Source organism: Nyctibius grandis, chromosome 5, assembly GCF_013368605.1.
Source record: "Nyctibius grandis isolate bNycGra1 chromosome 5, bNycGra1.pri, whole genome shotgun sequence".
NCBI lineage: Eukaryota > Metazoa > Chordata > Aves > Nyctibiiformes > Nyctibiidae > Nyctibius > Nyctibius grandis.
Genome location: NC_090662.1, coordinates 66,342,784 through 66,361,796, shown reverse-complemented (window position 1 = coordinate 66,361,796; position 19,013 = coordinate 66,342,784). Strand labels below are relative to the sequence as shown.

At 38.6% G+C, this 19,013-nt stretch overlaps 1 protein-coding gene across 4 annotated transcripts in view; it reads left to right on the top strand.

The window, feature by feature from the left end:
• The window catches only part of MYBPC1 (myosin binding protein C1), an 81,312-nt gene that overhangs the window by 43,371 nt on the left and 18,928 nt on the right, over window positions 1–19,013 (top strand). For 3 of the 4 annotated variants that reach the window (XM_068400364.1, XM_068400363.1, XM_068400362.1), the window contains 12 exons: window positions 1,523–1,689; window positions 3,336–3,468; window positions 5,121–5,245; window positions 6,330–6,435; window positions 6,755–6,921; window positions 8,487–8,649; window positions 9,870–9,976; window positions 11,235–11,368; window positions 12,491–12,647; window positions 13,323–13,427; window positions 14,070–14,258; window positions 15,147–15,281. In XM_068400364.1, the coding sequence (XP_068256465.1) occupies window positions 1,523–1,689; window positions 3,336–3,468; window positions 5,121–5,245; window positions 6,330–6,435; window positions 6,755–6,921; window positions 8,487–8,649; window positions 9,870–9,976; window positions 11,235–11,368; window positions 12,491–12,647; window positions 13,323–13,427; window positions 14,070–14,258; window positions 15,147–15,281 (1,688 nt within the window). Of the gene's footprint in view, window positions 1–1,522; window positions 1,690–3,335; window positions 3,469–5,120; window positions 5,246–6,329; window positions 6,436–6,754; window positions 6,922–8,486; window positions 8,650–9,869; window positions 9,977–11,234; window positions 11,369–12,490; window positions 12,648–13,322; window positions 13,428–14,069; window positions 14,259–15,146; window positions 15,286–15,360; window positions 15,435–18,826; window positions 18,896–19,013 lie in introns of all 4 variants that reach the window. The other variant, XM_068400365.1, reaches the window with a different exon arrangement.

Below are 19,013 nucleotides of genomic sequence, written 5' to 3'. Positions count from 1 at the left end.
CCTCTCCTTAGCACGGACAGGCGTTGCATGGCAAGCGGCCAGCCCTGGGAGAGGAGAATGCCACCCCATGGCATGTGTCAGCTTTTACATATGTTTGCAAGCTGATCTCGACTTGCTGCCATGCAGAAGGAATCTCACTGAAACGCCAGTGTTTGCTGTACATAGTCACCCTCCAGAAAGCATGAGCACAGATAAAAGTAAAAGGAACGAAACATAAAATTACCTACCTGAGACTGTCTAACAATAATTCTAAGATAACAATGTAAGTATTTCAAAGACTCTTCAGTGAGAAGCTTTTTTCCTTTTTAAAATAACACTGGCATATTAGGAAAATTAATAAACCTCCTGGATTAAACAGCAAAGTGGTTTTCCATAGTTCCTCATCCAACCATGCAGAGATTCTCAGGGACCCCCCAGTGCTATTTCTGTATATGTCAAAGAAAATTCTCTGTCAGACTTGATAGAGCTCAGCTCTAACAGTGTCTCACTCCAAAGATCAGTCTTTTTTTTTATTTCTCAGATGTTTATTTTCTCGCTCTGTTCTCAAAAGTACTGATCTTGTTAGAACAACTAGATCAAATCAGAATGATTCTGGTCTGATTCTAACGAATTCACAAGGAAAAAAGTCTTGACTTTTGCTCCAATTCCCGGATTGTTCTAGTAGTTCCCTGGTTTTGAGCTAAGCTGTCAATCTGAAAAATTATCATTTCTTTTAGGAGGCTTCCATCGTTCTCTCATTTAATGGCTGCCATTGTGAAAATAATTATACTTCTCTTTATTGATTGTCTTAGCCTGGAGTTGCCAGGTTATCTCACCAGTAAATATGGTATTGAAACTTCTGTATAAAGGTGATGCTATTCACACAGGCCTCTGAAAACACTTCCTGCTCTTAAGACTGAGATAAACATGGAAGCCAACAAATCCATCTTGCAAGTCCAAGCTAGTGTGGAAATCTCCAGTTCCTATCCATATACCAACTTTAAGTAACTCTGAGAAGCACTGGTGTAACTAAAAACAGATCCAAATTCCCTTGGATTTCATTGGTAACCCCTAGTAGCATTTACAGGGACTCAGGGTTTGAAAGTATTTTTACATAATTATGAAATGTATGGATTAGACTCAGATCTCAGTGGTACCATCATAGATTGTGACAGATTCCACTCAAGTTACAACAGATGAAAGTGATTTAAGTGGGATTAGCCCTTATGCTATTATAGTACTACATTTTCAAACTATTTTTTTTAAAATAATGAAGCAATATAAAAACTCTCATAACTGATTACATCAGAAAAGGCAACATTAAAACTTATATCCAAATTCTGCCTTGAAGTGTAAAGTAAGGTGTGAATGTCATTCTGAGCTATTCCACTCATATTGAGTGAAATAAAAAAATACGATGGCGGCATTCAAATTTTGATCAAAACATTTCTAACCTCACCATAGATTCAGCTTTACTTTTTTTTTTATGGTGTGATAAAGCCTCACTGACTTTTCTCCCATAATTTTATTTTGCTGCTGTTAGGGAAGTTAAACAGCAAGAGGAAGAACCTGAGGTAGATGTGTGGGAGCTCCTGAAGAACGCGAATCCCAGTGAATATGAGAAGATTGCTTTTCAGTATGGTATCACTGACCTGAGAGGCATGTTAAAGCGTCTGAAGCGCATGCGCAGGGAAGTGAAGAAGAGTGCAGGTATGGATAAGGCAGAATATTCTTATGTTCAGTAGTCTAACATGAGCGTCCACCTTAAAAACCCAAGCTTACTTCATTTCCGTATAAGGGGACTTGCATACTCCAACTCAAGTCTTATTACTGCACACAGGTATTCAGAAGGCGGCTTTGGTCCACTGTGGTTAGTGTAAACACCCTATCCCACTCAGTGCTTACCAAAAGTGCCCCCCCCTCTTGGCCAAACAGTAGTTCCAACTGGAACAAAGTCCCCCAGTTTTGGGGAAAGGTGTTATCTGATCAAACAGTATGGAAATTAGACCTTGTGTTATCATTAATATCTTTGGCCCTAAAATAGAGTAATTCCAAATACATTGTTTGCTCTTCATAATTTCATTTTGCACTTAATCTGACATTCCTCTGAAATCCCACCTGTAGCAAAAACCCTCCACCTTGCCTTGGGTGAGGACATTCACTCCACAATCTACCCTACGGAATAGTATGAGTAGTGTAATACATATATAAATATAGATCTGTGTTTATATGTATGTGTATATATATGTGTATATAAAATATATGTATATGGTGCATAATACATACACACACACAGACACACATATAAATACAACACAGTATCTGTTACAATATTGTGGCATTTGCTTGCTCCTGGAGAGCATTTCAGAACTGGATGCAATATATATATCTGCTGTTCCACTCGTTTTCTGAAGGAGTCCCTTTCATGTAGGTGAAATCCTCCACAAATCCAGTTGTAAACTGGCTGCCTGATATAGCCTCTCTCCTCATCCATTACCTCACATCATAACGTGTTATGTTACTACACATTAATTTTTATTTATATTTTTCATTTCCTGGTATATCTAATTCTGGCCACAGTTGAGGGAGGGAGAAATGGAGTCAATGGGCTTTGGCTGAACCACTGGGGCAGTTTCTGAATCCAGTGGAGCTCTCTAAGCCCCTTTGAGGGGGCACCTGGCCTTACCTTGCCCAGAACAACTTGGCCTACATTTGCAGATCTCAAACCTTTTTGAAAAGCCCCATTAGGATTTACAGACTGACAACTTTTGCCTGATTTCAAATATTTTTGCAAATATTTTGCAGCTGTAACATTTATCACAAGTGGAACTGCAATGTACGCCTCGCAACCTAGAGAAAGAATCAGGAAATCTAATTTGGCTTTTAGACAAACCAATGTGTTTATTCTGATAGTGGGAAGCTCAATAGGAATTTTAGCTTAAAATTCCCTATTAACTTGCATGGTGGTGCTAATGGAGAAGTCCTTTGCAACAGATTAATTGTAAATGATTCCATGGCACCAGCTGCATACCATTTTATTCTGACATAGCACTTCTCAGCAAGCTGTCAAAGCTACGTCTACCCAACTGTATTCAGAATACAGTCACACTGCAAAGTCATGAAGGGATACTAGCTTGAACTTGGTCAGGATAATCAGATCTGCATAGCTTTCCACTTATTCTAATGTTTCTAGAAAATAAACTGATTCATGTGGACTAGCCTAAGAATACAGTGTGATGCATAACATTGTGTGCATGTATTCCAGCAACTTTGATGAGATTTATGCAATGGCATTTCAGCATTCATATTCTTGTTTTCTGATCTTCTTTTATAATAACACTTGGCTTCCACAACAGCTTTTGCCAAAGGTCTTGATCCTGCATATCAGGTGGACAAAGGAGGTAAAGTAAGGTTCATGGTGGAGCTAGCAGATCCAACAGTGGAACTCAAGTGGTATAAAAATGGCCAAGAAATACGACCAAGTGCAAAGTAAGTGGTTTTATTGTATGTAAGTAATAAAATGGGTACACATGTACTTCCTTGACAAGTGTGTTGCATAGATCTATCTCTTTGCTCAGGTTGCACCAATTTTATTTCTGAATTTCATTATACATGAAAAGTATGCAAATGGATGCTCTATTGCTCATGATCCAGAAAAGTCCACTGTATGCTAAATGTTAATACAGATTGGCTCCTTTGCCTCAAGAGAAAAGAATTAAAGATCTTCAACAAAACATGGAGCCATTTCCTACTTAGTAGTTTTTAAAAAATTGGGAAGCTGTGTGAGAAAATAAATCACTTGTCCTCAGTCCTATGTCTGAAGGAAGTCAGAATCTTTCTACAGTAATTGGATGCTAAGAGGAGAGATGTTTAACATCACATACTTACCCACCTGTCTCATAAACCACCTGAGGAAAGGGAAGCGAAGTTTGTCTTGCTTTCCACTACCCATCTAACGCTCACACTGAAGTCAACAACCTGCATTAGCTCAAAGTGACTCCAGTCATGTGCAACAGGTCTTGTGTAGCCAAGCTTCTTCAGCACCTGTATCACCTGCATATTGATTTAATCTCTGGCTTTATCTAGAAGACGTGGCTTTTCAGGTACAGACACTTGAGTACAGGTAGAGCAATGGCTGGAAGTTGAGCCCAGTCCCTAGTGTGGGCACAACCAGCTCTTACAACCCAGTGCAGAAAATTCCATTCCACAGTCAGACACAGATAGGAAGGCTGATGTGCAACCAGTAATGCACAACAATGTAATGTTCCTCAAATGTTACTCAGCCGCACAAAAACCTAGCAACTTTCTCCTCTGACCCTGTGAAAAAATAGTAATTAGCAAAAGTGCTCTTACAAAGAAGGGGAAGATTTCCTTCATTCTGTTGCTGCAAAAGTCAATGAAGGATTTCGATTAATATTCATAGTTGACAAAAAATGCATAATAAAGAGGGTACCTTTTCTTTAGCCCCTATATCTGCCATGAGCAGTTCAGAACTGTTTCGCAGGCAGCTATATGGATACCTCTCCAGTAGAAGGACCTGGATTGAATGCTCCAGTGCATTTCTTCCAGGCTGCTGAAGCAGCTGTCGGATGCTAATGAGCTTTGGTCATTACAAACCTGGAGCAGATCTAAACTGGTGACATAAAGGTGAAAGGCTCCATATCCCATTACCAAAACCCCGTATCCCATTACTGATCTCTTGTGCCATCTGGCCTACCAATAATACTAACTTCTTAACTTTGGCTATTTTTATACTTCACAAAAATGTTAAGAGTGTTGGAATGAGGATGGTGTCCTCTTACTGGTTATTTTCATCTTTACTCAGCTAGAGTTTCAGACTCCATTTTATTTGCCATCCTTCAGAGCCTTCTTGTTTTTTTATTCTTTCATATCACCCCAAACAGGGATTTTGGAATAAGCTAGAAGATGCTCATTGTCACTCTACACCATAGTTCTTTTTGCTAAAAAGTCTATGACAGTTCTATTGAATCTTGGAAATGGCTTCCCAGGACAATTTTTCCAGTTCTATGTGAAAAACACAATTTTCACCTCTAATAATCTGTAAAGCACTTTTTCTACATAAAACAAAAGGGGTCCAGCAATTTTGCTAATGTATCTTTGCTGCATTCCTATTCAAACAGATACATTTTTGAGCACAAAGGTAACCAGCGAATTTTATTCATCAATAACTGTTCGATGACAGATGATGCTCGCTATTACGTAACAGCTGGTGATGAGAAATGCTCCACAGAACTGTTTGTGAGAGGTAACTGCATCAGCTTGCTCCTGTTTCACCTGCTGTAAATTGGTGTGGCTTCTTTGACTGCAACAGAAATTAACAGGGAGGATCTGGTTCAGTATATTTTTGTATGCATATTAGCAGCCCTTAGCATCACTCTGTATTTTGGTGATCCCTGTCCATTTTTTTCCTAATCCCATATTTAGTAATTTAGTGAAAACCCTGAAAAGGGGATATGGTTGATTTCATACTATACATTGGGATCTAGTGGGGTTGTGGTCCCCTTCATAGTTTTAAAACCATTTTGGAGACTCTTTTGTCATAGCGTTGACTTTCCCTAGCACCACACTTAGTTACCTGATGACCCTGATGCTCTCGGTCCAACAGATCTGTTTCAAGTACCCTCAGATCACACTTTCTGGTAGCTAGTTGTCATTCCTTCTGCACAGATCTAAGGGTAGACTCTATCAAAAGCTACGAATGGTGCCCATTTCTTCACCCTTTTTGCTCCCACGGTGTTGACGGTTTTACTGATAATATTCATGGCATTACTCACACATGCACAACAAAACAAACAGAAAAACAAAACTTACAGTGAGAAAAAAAAACATCAAATATTTCAGAAATCTATTTAAAATAATGGAGCCCATTGTCCCTATAAATATCATAGGATAACTGTTGTACAATCTCTTGCTATTAAATAAACTCGAATTTTGACAGCAGGAATGGGTTAAACCAATAAGGGCACTGCATTATGTCATCAGGTCATCTTATTGTGCATAACGGGCTATAGGACCTAAGGAAAATGCAGCTTTATGAGGGGGATCTGTGGGAGACAAGAGGGCAATGTCAGCTTCTCATGTCAACGTGCCTGGACAAACTGTCAATAAAAAGGGATGAAAGGCAGGTATTAATCTGAACAAATGTTACTTTTTTATTTAACACATTTCCTACTAGGAGCTTAACGAGCAATCGTTTTTCTGATTTAAGGCAGAAAAAGCTGCACTGAGACTGATACTAGAATTTTAGTCTTCTATAGCATGATTTTGAAAACCTCTTTCACTTAGTTTTCTCTCTCAGGTTGTAAATCTGTAATTTTCTCTTTCCAAAGATCCTCCAATTTTGGTGACCAAAGGCCTGGAGGATACCAGTACCTATGTTGGTGAACGAGTAGAACTGAGCTGTGAAGTGTCTGAGGATGATGCAAATGTGAAATGGTAAGCCACACTTCAAACAGATATTCTTTTCCTTGAGAATTAAACCTAGAATATTTTAATTGTAGGCAAAAATGTGGACACCTATGTGGACACCTTTTTCTATACCAGTAAACCTGAAAATTGTTAAGCAAATCTCAAGAAAACATTATTCAAAAATGTAGCAACACCAAAAATATCCTTACACATTCATGGCTGAGTTTGTTTAATCTTTTCTTGTGCCTTAAGTCGTATAAAGTCTTCTCTGGAAGTTTCAGTCCATGGGACTCTTATTTGCACAGGACTTCTACTGGAAAAATAATCATTCTTTGTTTTCCATTAGGTTTAAGAATGGTGTAGAACTTACCAATGAACCTAAATCTCGGTATCGAATCAAGGTTGAGGGTAAAAAACACACTTTGATCATAGAGGAAGCTGCCAAAAATGACAATGCAACTTACTCAGTAATGACAACTGGAGGCCAATCAGAAGCTAAGCTTTCAGTTGATTGTAAGTATCATCCATCTTGCTCTTGATTTCAGATGTCACGGTTTACTAGCTTACAGAAATAAATAATTTGCTTGCCTTTTCCTGGGGGTTTAAAGGGAGATTTAACTTCCATACCAGTTTCTTTGCTGCAAATACCTAGAACAGTGACTTTCCTTTAGATGCTTCTTGCAGTAACAGGTAATAAACTAGTCCTGCTTGAAAACTTTCTGTCATTCCATTAAGATGGAAAACAAAGCTATCCATCCAAAGATATAATAGGTCAACAAAGTGAAATTTTCAAGGGAAGTATCTGCTTTACTTTAATCCTTTCAGGTTTCCACAGGAAAGCCAAACCAAGGCTTTTTAACCAAAATCAGAAAAAAGTATGTTAGAAAAAATAAGCAGTTCTATAACTAGGCGTGCTGTTAACAGGCATCTGGGTCACTTGACCAAAACTCATAGGCACAAACACACGACTGTGTAGCTCCCTCAGTATTGTTTGTGCAATATCTCTTTAAAACACCTGTGTTTTTTAGTGAAATGTATGTGCCCACCCTCTAAAGTTATCATATATTACACATAAACATACAGTTTTGTAATACTCATACTGCTTTTGACTATTTTGTACAAATTGGCATCCTAAGCACAACCAATTCAAGCTGTTCTATTATCAAGTTGGAAATTATCCTCCATGGCTATTGAGCTCCATCATCTTTCCTTCCTGCAAATTCCTCTGAGGATTTTCCAACTGGCTTTCTATAAAACACTGCCTTTTCCATCACTCTTTGTTTCCTATGTCAGATTATAGTCAGGGATATTTACTGCATACAGATGGTACTGTGTATTCAGCCTGGACTCTGGTCTACAGCATCTAATCTTCCAGAAAGTAGAAGTGAACCGGGGCACCAGTTCTCAGACTCAAGTTTTACAAAAGCTAGTAATACCTGTGGGTATTTGTAGGGTGAGTTAAGGCAGTTTAGCAAACATGAGAACAAGTAGTGTACGAAGTTAAGCTTACTGGCCAGCCAGCTTTTACTACCAGCCTGACAAAACAGGTTGAGAACTACAGTCCCCACTTGTTATTACATACTTTGGTAAGTCTCCAAATTATCTCGGATCAGCTGGGAGAGCTACGAGAGCAGTTAGATCGCTGTTAGATCACAGGAAAGGTGGGTTGTAATCCCTTCTGGTGCACAGGTCTGGGGATACAGGTCTTCACTTCTTGAAATTTTCTTACTGGACTCGGGGATAGAAACATCCTGTCTCCAGCACCTAAACACCAGAGAGGGGACAGCATTCAAATTATGCTCCTGGGCTTAGTTCTTCTACTGGCAATATCCATGGAGTTTTCCCAGTCAGGGCATGGGTATTTTGAGTCATCCTTTCTAAGGCATCAGACTACATGAAAAGAGGGTAATTTATGTATCTTACATGTACATATTACTGGTATTTTGACTTCAGAACTTTATTATTGGAGGTATTTTTATGATTTGAAGACTATTGTCAAGGCTAGTAGCAGCTCCGTGACAGAATCATGAACTATAGTTTGATATTAGCATTAATATCTCGGCTTCTGTTTTCCAAAGTGAGACCACTGAAGATATCACTTGCACTAGAAGATCAGACTGTGAGGCTTGGACAGGAAATCCATCTGAAGTGTGAGATATCTGAGAACGTGGAAGGCAAATGGTACAAAAATGGGCAACTGGTAGAAGCTAGTGACCGTGTAAAGCTTTATCACAAAGGAAGGTAAGGCCGTTGTGTATTGACTTGACTTTTGATGGAATGACACTGTAGAGATGTGCCAATATGTGGTTTACTTCACTGAAAATTATCTGGTAATCAAGCCTAACCTCTGTCTCTCAAACATATTTGTTTTTCTCATCATAAGAGCCATGTCTCCTTGTCCCCTTTCATCTTGTGTCTTTTGGCTGTGGAGGACAATAATCAAATCCTTGATCCATCTAAGTTCAAGCTATTAATTTTTCTTGACATTGGTGTTGCTGTTAGTATGGGATATTAAGTAGTAAAGTAAAATTATTGTTAGACATTATTAAAAATATATAGCATTTAAATGTCTGTTTTTCTGATAGCTTCTGTTTGTGTCAACTCAGATCATGTATCTCTACCCATGAAAAGATATCAGGTCCTTTTGCATTTATAATCCATCCTTTTTTGTGGGAAGTTTGTCAGTTTTAAAAAAAATGAAAACAGGTCCTACCTTTAACTACATCCCCTTCACTTCAGTTTAGCAGACCATACATGCGAATTGCACTTGTGAAGATGCTTCTAAATAGGCTATGAAATGTTTGCATTGACTCCATAACACTCACTAAGTCACAGTAACGGACAAGTGTCAGCTGTGCAATGACCCCTTGGATTGACATATGGTGAAGGAGCCCCCCAAACCCATGTAGGCCCATAGGGTGAGGTGAGGAAAAGGGCAGCAGGAAGGGCACAGAGGTGAGTCCTACCTTGAACAAAGCTTAGCCACAGCAGCTCATAGGAGAGCAAAAATATCATCGTATTGCAATGCTTTTTTCACCCATTTCTTTATTCTGGCAAACAAATGGTAGATTGGATCCTGTCACAAGGATGGTCTAATAAAAGTCAGAATATTCCCACAATGGGATCACCTAAAGATTTCTTCTTGAACAACCAAATTACAATCTAATGGCAGCAGCACAGAATCCCTGTGTCAAGGATTACACCCCTGTATTTTTCTACTTCTATATTCAACAACAAATATTAGAATTGGTTACATTATTTGGTGGTTGTCTCAATAATATTTTGTACAGATCAGACAGTATTTAATCAGCTAAAATACCATTAAACAGCCAGCAAAGGATTTTTAGTGAGTAATTTTACACACTTGCACAGATCTCCTAAACTTTACACAGATTTTTCCTTATAGCTTCAAGCAGTCTTCAAAAATAATTTACATTGATTTCTTTTTCAATTTTTTACAGAATCCACAGATTCGTTATAGCTAGTGCTGCTGTTGATGATGAGGGTGAATACATGTTTGTACCAGATGCCTATAATATTAATATTCCATGCAAAGTACATGTTGTGGGTAAGTATATGGCACGATGACTTACATATAACATCTCTTTCTCTGACCTTTGGAAATTAAAAGCAGTGTGAACTATCCTTGATTACAATCAGTTTGTATCCTCTGGGCAGGCACCTACCAAAGAAAACAGATCTGCTGCTTTGGCAAAGTGCAAGCGAGCCAGTCAGAGCGCACTTTGCCTGTGCTCAGGATCTGCTCATAGTTTACAAGCCTGGCGGATCTCCCAGGGAAGGCTTCTTGATGTTGAATTCCTAAACCTAAATCACTATTAAGAGTTTGTGTACAACACCTGTTGCAATCCTCTTTTCAGATACACACTGTTGTCTTCTTTGAAGAACTGGCTTGCTGACATCGCAAAATGTGATTTAGTTTGGTAAAAGATTAGTAGAATAGGTACATATTTACCTATTCCCTAAATATGTTAAATGATATCTAGAGAGCAAAATGTTTCTGGACAGATTTTATTCACTCAGCAAAACAGATGGGTTGTTAATGATCCCAGTCGTTCAAACAGAAATAAAACAAGGCATTGACTCTTCCCACAATAATACCTCACTGGCTTTTAACTGCAACCAGCAACTTGGAGGTCAAAAGAACAGCAATATAAATGACCAAAGTTTTAGAAAATATGTTCTGTAATCGAAGCTGAAAGAAGCAGGATATATGTGTTAGAAAAAGTATTGGCAAGGTTTAGGGAGAATGAAGAGGGAAGGAGTACTAGAGGGGTACACCCACCGATATAACTTCCAATACCTTAAAAAAAGTTGTAAGAGGATATTCATCAGTTGTTCTCCATACACATGGGGTACAATAAAAGTGATTATTTCATTTTCAGAAAAAAAAGTATTTGAGTTAAGAAAACTTTTAAACTGTAAGAACAGTGATGTCTGAAGTGTGGTAAAAGGTGTTGTAGAAAGCCTGCAATGGAAATTCTCAAGAGCCACTTGGTGGAAATCTCTCTCAGAAGTTACTCGAATAAACATAATTCTGCCTCAGGAAGATAGATTTCTTTTTTTTTTTATGGTCCTACTGTTCCAAAATTTCTATGGTGCCATGACTTATTTTTCTTCAGACAACTACTTTCTTAAAAAGAAATTTTCTTCACAAATTTTCTTCTGAACAAAAAATCAGTTGACTAAAAATACCAGGAAAATACAAAACATAGAGCATGTTTGTCTACTTTACAGACCTGTGCCAGGTCACCGAACTCTCAGAGTGGTAGCCACATGGCAAATTTGGACAATCTCTCCTTTTTCAGATCCTCCTAAACTCCACCTGGATGGTCTTGGGGAAGGTAACACTGTGACAGTAGTGGCAGGAAGCAAACTACGACTTGAGATCCCCATCACTGGCGAGCCAACTCCAAAAGTCATGTGGAGTAGAGGAGACAAGGTACATTGTCATTATACACGTTTCTTTAGCTTAACAAGGGGCCTTTTCCTTCAAAAAATAACTTTTAGCTTTGTGAAGGCATTTATTTTAATGGCAGAATATAAGGAGGAGATGCATTTTATCTAAAAAACTCTCCTCATTCAGAAATGAAGGGTAAAATGGATAAATATTATCTTTTGAGTCTTTTTGTGGAAAGGCTGAAAATAATGAAGGAAAAAATATGGGTTTGCTATAAATAAATTGTAAAGGAGAGGGACATGTGAGATGCAGAAGAAAACTAATGAAAATCTACTAAATGGCTACTTCTTCTGTACATACTGCCCAGAATGGCTGCCAGATTTTGATAGGAAGCCATGGTATGGTCTGGTTTTGGAAAATGAATGATAAATTCTGATGGAGTGTCAAGTCTCAAATGAAATAATTGGTGTCTTGCATCTGGTGTCTTAATACAAAACTTTGCACAGCTCAATCCCTGGCTGTGTAATACCCAAAAGCCACTTTTCATATTTAAATTTTCATTGTGGTATGTGGAAGCTGGAACATGTTATTATTATTGGATTCATCAGACCTATCTGGTCAGATCTCTGACTACTATTTTTCAAATATTAATTGTAGTATCACCACTGTGGACTTGTCCAAATAGGGAATTATTCTAGGAGAGTTCTTACTCCAAAATAGGTTCCAGCATTTGAAATCTGTGAAGACAAACTACTGACCATTTCAATCACACTGACCTTTAAACTGAACGAATTACATTTCAGTCTGACTTTTGGGAGAATCCACTACTCTCTTTCCATCAAATTAATGACAGGTAGTGATGACAAAAGCATGTTCTTGCTCACAGGACAAGTAAGCCTAGTGCCTCTTTCTTTGAGATGCAATGGCTGAACTGAGTACTGAACAGTTACCGTATTTTAAAGTTATTTATTTGTCCCTCAGTTATTTTGTCATTTTTGTTACCATTAGGTGACTGAAATCCTGAGCTTTAGTGTGTTTTTTCTTATGGTTGCTTTAGTATTTTTGCTGAAGTGTCCTGTACTACATTTGGATTTTGATTTTTGAGCATTTTGATCCTGAAATCCAGAAAATATGACTTTACCCTCTGCTTACTTTGATTCCTAGTGGATCACAGACAGTGGAAGAATACGGGCAGAAACATACTCGGACAGCAGCTGTCTGGTCATTGATACAGCTGAGAGGGAAGACTCCGGTCCTTTCAGAATAATGTTAAAGAATGAGGCTGGAGAGGACACAGCTCTAATCAACATTAAAGTGGTTGGTAAGTCATGTGGAACAATGCACATGAGCCATGTCTTTATCACAGCCCTTTTCAATAAATGCTCCTTGAAGAACCCTACTTTTCTGCACCCCAACAAGAGACAAGTTCTTCTTCTTCTGTCTGAAGGGTCTCTTCTATAGATGCTGTCCTCCCTAGCTACCAAACTATTGTAGATTCTCAGAAAACTTCAATTTCCCTGTTTGTTCCCATTCTGGACATTGGAGGACAATGTCCAATTTGAAATTGAGGTGCAAGGATACTAAGGCCCAGTGATACTGAAGAACACAGGAGCTTAGCTTGGGATTTGAGTAGGAGTTAATTATCACCCTGCTGCCACCTCACGCTGCAGGGGCCAAACTTGTACAGTTGCCTCAGGCTGCCCTTAACACTCTTCATTCTCCACTCTCCATGTGGCTGTGGGCCCTGTCTTACCACATGCCCTCAAGTGCCCCTCAAGTGTCTTGGCTGTGCTGAAGAGCTTGGCACTTATCCCTTCCTAACCACCTGCCAGGATTCACAAAGACCTTCTTTCTCTCCTTCTCCTCATTAGGAACTCCTGTTGCACTTCAAGAACTATTCAGATTTGTTTCTTATTTGACATTTTTTATTTCAACCTATGCAAAAAGAAGAAAGATTTTTTAATTTTTTTTTTAATGTTTACTTTGTTTACAACAGATGTCCCTGATCCTCCTCAGGCACCAAATGTGACTGAGGTGGGTGAAGACTGGTGTGTCATGACCTGGGAACCTCCAGCAAATGATGGTGGATCACCCATCTTAGGTACACACTTCTTTTTGTGGTGATGCTCTAATATAGACAAAAGAAACAAACCCCAAATAATGGATGCCATAGGATCAGAGCTTAGCTCAGGCCCTGGAGAGCTGCACTCTGAGTATCCAGTTGCAAGAATGTTCTACCCAGTCTTCAACTTTATTAGATATCTGTTTTTCTAACGCTTTGAGATTTGTCATTTTGTATGCTGCCGCATTGTCAGTCCCTCTACTTGAAAGACAACCTCTTATAATACCAAACTTTGAACAGTTAGCCTGTTTGAATGTTAGCAGGGATTTCAGAAACAATTTACTGAGTAAATCAGAATATCTTCTAATACACTGAACCAAGAGGAAAGTCAGAGGGGCCCAGAGGCCAGCAGAATCAGGCCCTTTTCACTCTGAACTAATAACAGCAGTGTTGTAAGTGAAGTCAAAAAAAAGCTTGTACGTGGCCATGAAAGCCACATAGGTGACTATCTGATAGTTTGCAATAGGAAAAATTTAACAATAACCCCTAAACCACTCTGAGTCTAGAAGGAGATATTGAGGTATAACCAGGAAAAATGCTATTGGCCAGTCAAAAAATAGACCCCTCACTATTGAGCTTTATGTCACCACTTACTATAATAAAGTTTTGTTTGGTCATTAGGATATTTCATTGAAAGGAAAAAGAAACAAAGCTCCAGGTGGATGAGGCTGAATTTTGAACTGTGTAAAGAAACAACTTTTGAGCCAAAGAAGATGATTGAAGGTGTTGCTTATGAGGTCCGTGTGTTTGCTGTTAATGCAATAGGCATTTCCAAACCAAGCATGCCTTCGAAGTCCTTTGTTCCTTTAGGTAAGTAAACAAGACCATAGAGGTAGGTATGCATTTAGAAAATTATCCTTGGTACATTATTACAATCATCTAATCATATAACTGTAGTTCTTGTTACACTTGTGTTGCTCAGGTCATGTCTTTATTAGGTGTTGCATAAACTATATGTCTATCCCTGAAGCATCTATAGTCTTTTATAAACAAGAAACAAGAATGTATAGACAGAAAAATGGTGCACTACAATAAACAGTGACATGCTATAGGTGAGCCTGATATACTATGGTCAATACGTTTTAAGGATCAGAATTAATAGTTCCATGTTTTTGTGTATCATAGGTACCTCCCGAGTCAACAGTGTCAAACTACTGGCAATTCACAGAACAGATAAAAATGATGGATTAGCATCTTGGTTGTTTTTTACAGAAAAGGATCACATATTTTCAATATCCTTTTGCAGACAAACCAGATAAGGCTAGGTCATATTTTACACTATTCTACGTGTCCTCTTACTGCTTTATATTAATGTAACAGCTTGAGGGCCTTGTCATTCACCTAGTGACAAACTAATTTTGTGGCTTTTTAATGTAAAGAAACAGATTTTTCAAACTATTGTGACAACCACAAGTCCCTGTAAAAGAAAGGTGCCGTGTTCCCACCTTGCTCAGAGGCACCTCCTCAGCAGGAGGAATTTAACTTTGCGTTAGGCTGTGAGCAGATATGGGATGAGCTACCTGCTTCTCCTAGTTTGGTCCTAATTGGAAAAGACAGGCCAGGGATGATTGGAAGTGCCTTGTAGGCAGGATTTAGCCTGTCACCTATGACACTAAATTAGAGGAATACACATCATAAATGTAAACCTTTAATTGTAACACAATTTTCTGCCTTCTCTCCGCTGCCTGCTTGCTTCAGCTGTTACCAGTCCACCAACTCTCCTGGCAGTGGACGGAGTGACTGATACCACCGTTACAATGAAATGGAGGCCACCAGACCACATCGGAGCAGCAGGGTTAGATGGCTATGTTGTAGAGTACTGCTTTGAAGGAAGTAAGTGACAACGACTGTGGTATGTTACTCATAATGAAAGTATGTGAGACTTTCCCCATTCTTTCTCTATGGGTACAAGGTACTCTCACTTTAAGGCAGAGATTAATCAGTCACAAAACCTCAAGCAGCAGGGTTTTGTTCAGGCTTCCTCTGGTTTGTATTCCAGATCCCACCCATTGATTTTACTTCAACCCATCTTACATTTGATCTGAAATCCAAATCAAAAGCCATATAATCTGTTGCAGCATACCAAGTACCGTGTTAATTGCTCTCCTCTTTTTGGAGCTAAATGAAGAGTCAATGCAGTAAAGAGTGGATGGATGAACGAATAGGAGATAATGAAAAGCTATAAGTGTTGTCCAAAATATGTGCAGGTTGGCTGGGTTTTAGGGACAGGAGGTCCTCAGTGTGGTAATCCCTATCTTGACATATTACCAATTGGCTACTTCAAGTGCCAGTTCCCAATACTGAGAACAGACAGCCTCTCCAATAACTGGCTGTAGAAGTTATCTACGCATGCAAAGTTCATGTCTGGATATTGAAATTCTACAGTTTTTCAGTGTAGTTAGATACAGGATCTGTAACAATGTCCATCTAAGACATAGATCTATACAGAACTGAAGGAGAAAGATAAAGATGTAAGAGATTGAATAAACTTATGAGTAAAATAAGAAGGAATAGAGAAATATAATGTATATTTTACAACTAAGAGTCTTTGGTGATCAAGCAGCAGAAACACAGTATTTTCCAGCAGATTTTCTTCTGAGTTGACATCAAATGAAGTTTATTTTCAAAAAGTAAAATCCACCAACATCTGGGTAAGTATCAAATAGCCTGGAGTGGTATGTGCAATACCCAGCCTCTGTAGGCAAATGTCAACCGGTAGGACTCCAGCAATGTAATGTCTGGATGAATGGGACACAGTTATCTTCAGCTCTGCTAGCTGCTGCTCTTAACTGCACTGTTAATCAAGTGATGAGTTGGACACCTTTTTTCACAAAGGTATTTATTTCAATGAAAGCTTTTCATGAATGCAAGTCCACAGCCTGGAGACAAGAGGTAGAGGACACAACTTGTCATTCACGCTGTCACGTGTTTCAGATTCAGACAATCCAGGAAAACAGTAGTTCACAAAAGTGGTCAGATACCGCAGGAGCAAAATGCACTCAATTCCCACTCAGGCAAGTGGGAGAGTGAGTGAAGAAGAACCACTGGCTTTTCTCAGGAGCACTCAGCATCTTGTAGTACTGAGCTGAATATCTGTAAGGAGCAGGAACAGACTGCAAGAAGCTCAGAGGTCTGGAGAAGAATACCTGAAGGCAGACACAGCTGGAATGGTAGGAAGGGTTTTCCTTGTATATTGGGAGGGAGCTGCGGGAACAGCTCAGAACAAGTAAGCATGAAGTCTTACATCAAGATGCAGCGTTCCTATAACATTTCCGTTGCACAGTAAGATGTATGGGAATATGAAGGGGACTGTCAATGTGAAGACTTCAGTGTATGTTGTATATTATGCTCTATTTAGCATTGGTAGGATGGCGGGGGAAAAGTTAAGAGTGTAATATGTCACTGTCATAAAACCCTTGACATCACAGTATGTGATTTTCGAACTAGGTGACAAGAGAGCATAAGAAACATATATACGCTAATGCAAACTATGGTGTTCTGAGGAGTCTTCCAAATCTATCTTTTAAGGACAATCAGACAGAAGATCATTGTATACCTGCTGAATGGAACAAATTCTTTACTTTTTTTTCCAGATAGGTTTAAAACATATGAAGATACAACAAAATGGCAGTCAACTCTGTCATTTTATTGTTACTCACCTCAGTTAAAATATAATGGGTACAATGTATTTTACATAGCTTTCTGAGTGTTTATGTATATCTATATATGCCTTCTATATATGCATATACATCTATATATACACAATTGCCATTATTTATGTATATATGTTATGAAAATGTTTAGGAAGAAGCAAGCTTAGTAGAAAAAAACAATTTAAAAAGTCATGTTACTGGAATATACATCCTTTTCTCTATGTTCAGTCCTTTTTTTCTTTCTTGCAATATCTCAGTGCCTCCTTTTCTCAGTCCTTTCAGTGCCTGTTCTGCCTCAAACGAATTTCTTCTATACTGTTTAATAACTCTTTTTAATTTCAAGGTATTTTTTATGACTGTCTATATTCATTCTGCTGTTCTATTCTTTTAGTTACCTGTTTGTAAACTCATTTGTCTTTACCTTCTCCATTCTTTCATCATTGTCACTGAAGTAGTTTTAAAGAGGGCTTTTTTTGAGACTTCCTTATCATAGCAATCATTAGGAGAAACCACAATCTGAAAATAGGAAGACAAAATATATATATAATTATAATTTAGAAGAATCATGTACCATGAACACTGGTTTGGCTTTGTAAAAATTGGTATTTGCCTTTAGTCTGAACCTCATAACTCAATCAACATGGTGGACTCTTGGACTTCCTTAACTATGGTAGCACCTTTGACAGCTCACTGTGCATACTACTGAACTGGAGTCTCATCATGAGTATCTGGATCCAGCATTGCATAGGTGTGAATAATGTGAATATAGAACTCCCCTTCCCAGGGCTAGTTTACCAACATTCAACTCGAACCTCTTGCTGTGGTGATGTGGAGTAGACCAAATCTTGTTGACATTGGAGAAGTCAGTTCCTAGTAATGTGTTGCCAGCTGGTTCTTATTTGTCATTTCAAGGGTAGTCTGATGAGCTTGGCCATAGTTTCCCCTAGGACACTATGTTTATCTGCCTTTAAAGGGCCATTGTACCTACAGATGATCCGTTTTCATAGCTAGTAAATAAGCACTTCAGAGAGTCTCTGTTGGCTGAGATCTTTGGCAGTGTACCCATCCAGGACCACACACAGATACTAGAATAGTATTTTTACTATCCTGAAAATAGCCAAGTCCAGGATTCCGGGAAATCCAGGGCAGTCATAGCTTTGTCCAGGAACTAAAGCATTAGTGATTGCATCATATCTGTCATCATCCATGGTTTTGGCCTTCTTTAATTTTCTATGTTGCCTTTAGCTAAATGTGTTCTCTTCCTCTGTTTTCCCAAGTTTTTTTCCAAGACTTCTCTTTTTCTATCTCTCTTACTCAGAATTCTTCTCTTAATTTCTTCTCTTTTCTATGATGTGTTTTCTTCTCCTCCTACACTTTCTCCCATCATAATTTTGTTTCATTTCTGTCTCTTCAGATGTTCTTTTGTCTCTTTCTTTTCTTCTTTCCAGGGCTGTGATCAGGCCCAGAGAAAAAAAAAAAAAAACAACCCAAAACCTTATCTCCTCTTCCTTTGTCCTTTAGCTTTCCTGTGAGCATCATGCATAACTGTTCTTTGATCTAGATGCCCTCTTCCCATCTCTTTCCTCCCTGCAGTCTCCCTAAATACAGGTCCTCTAAATCTTTAAAGCCCAGCATCTATCTTTGCATACTTACTAACAGGATTTGCTAACCACTGACAAAATGCTCCATCTGTGTGAAAGTGGGTGTCTCTTATTAATTTTAAAGATGGATTCTCACAAGGTATATCGACAGATCTGTCTGAGGAATTGGTGGAGCCATCTTTTAACATGAAAGGTACAGTATTCCACAAAGGATATAAATCTTCTTTATTGAAAGAAAAACTCTCTTCATAAAAGTAAAGATGAATTTCTGAGAGTGAATTTTAGGGGCAACAGTCTACAGAATTTGCTGT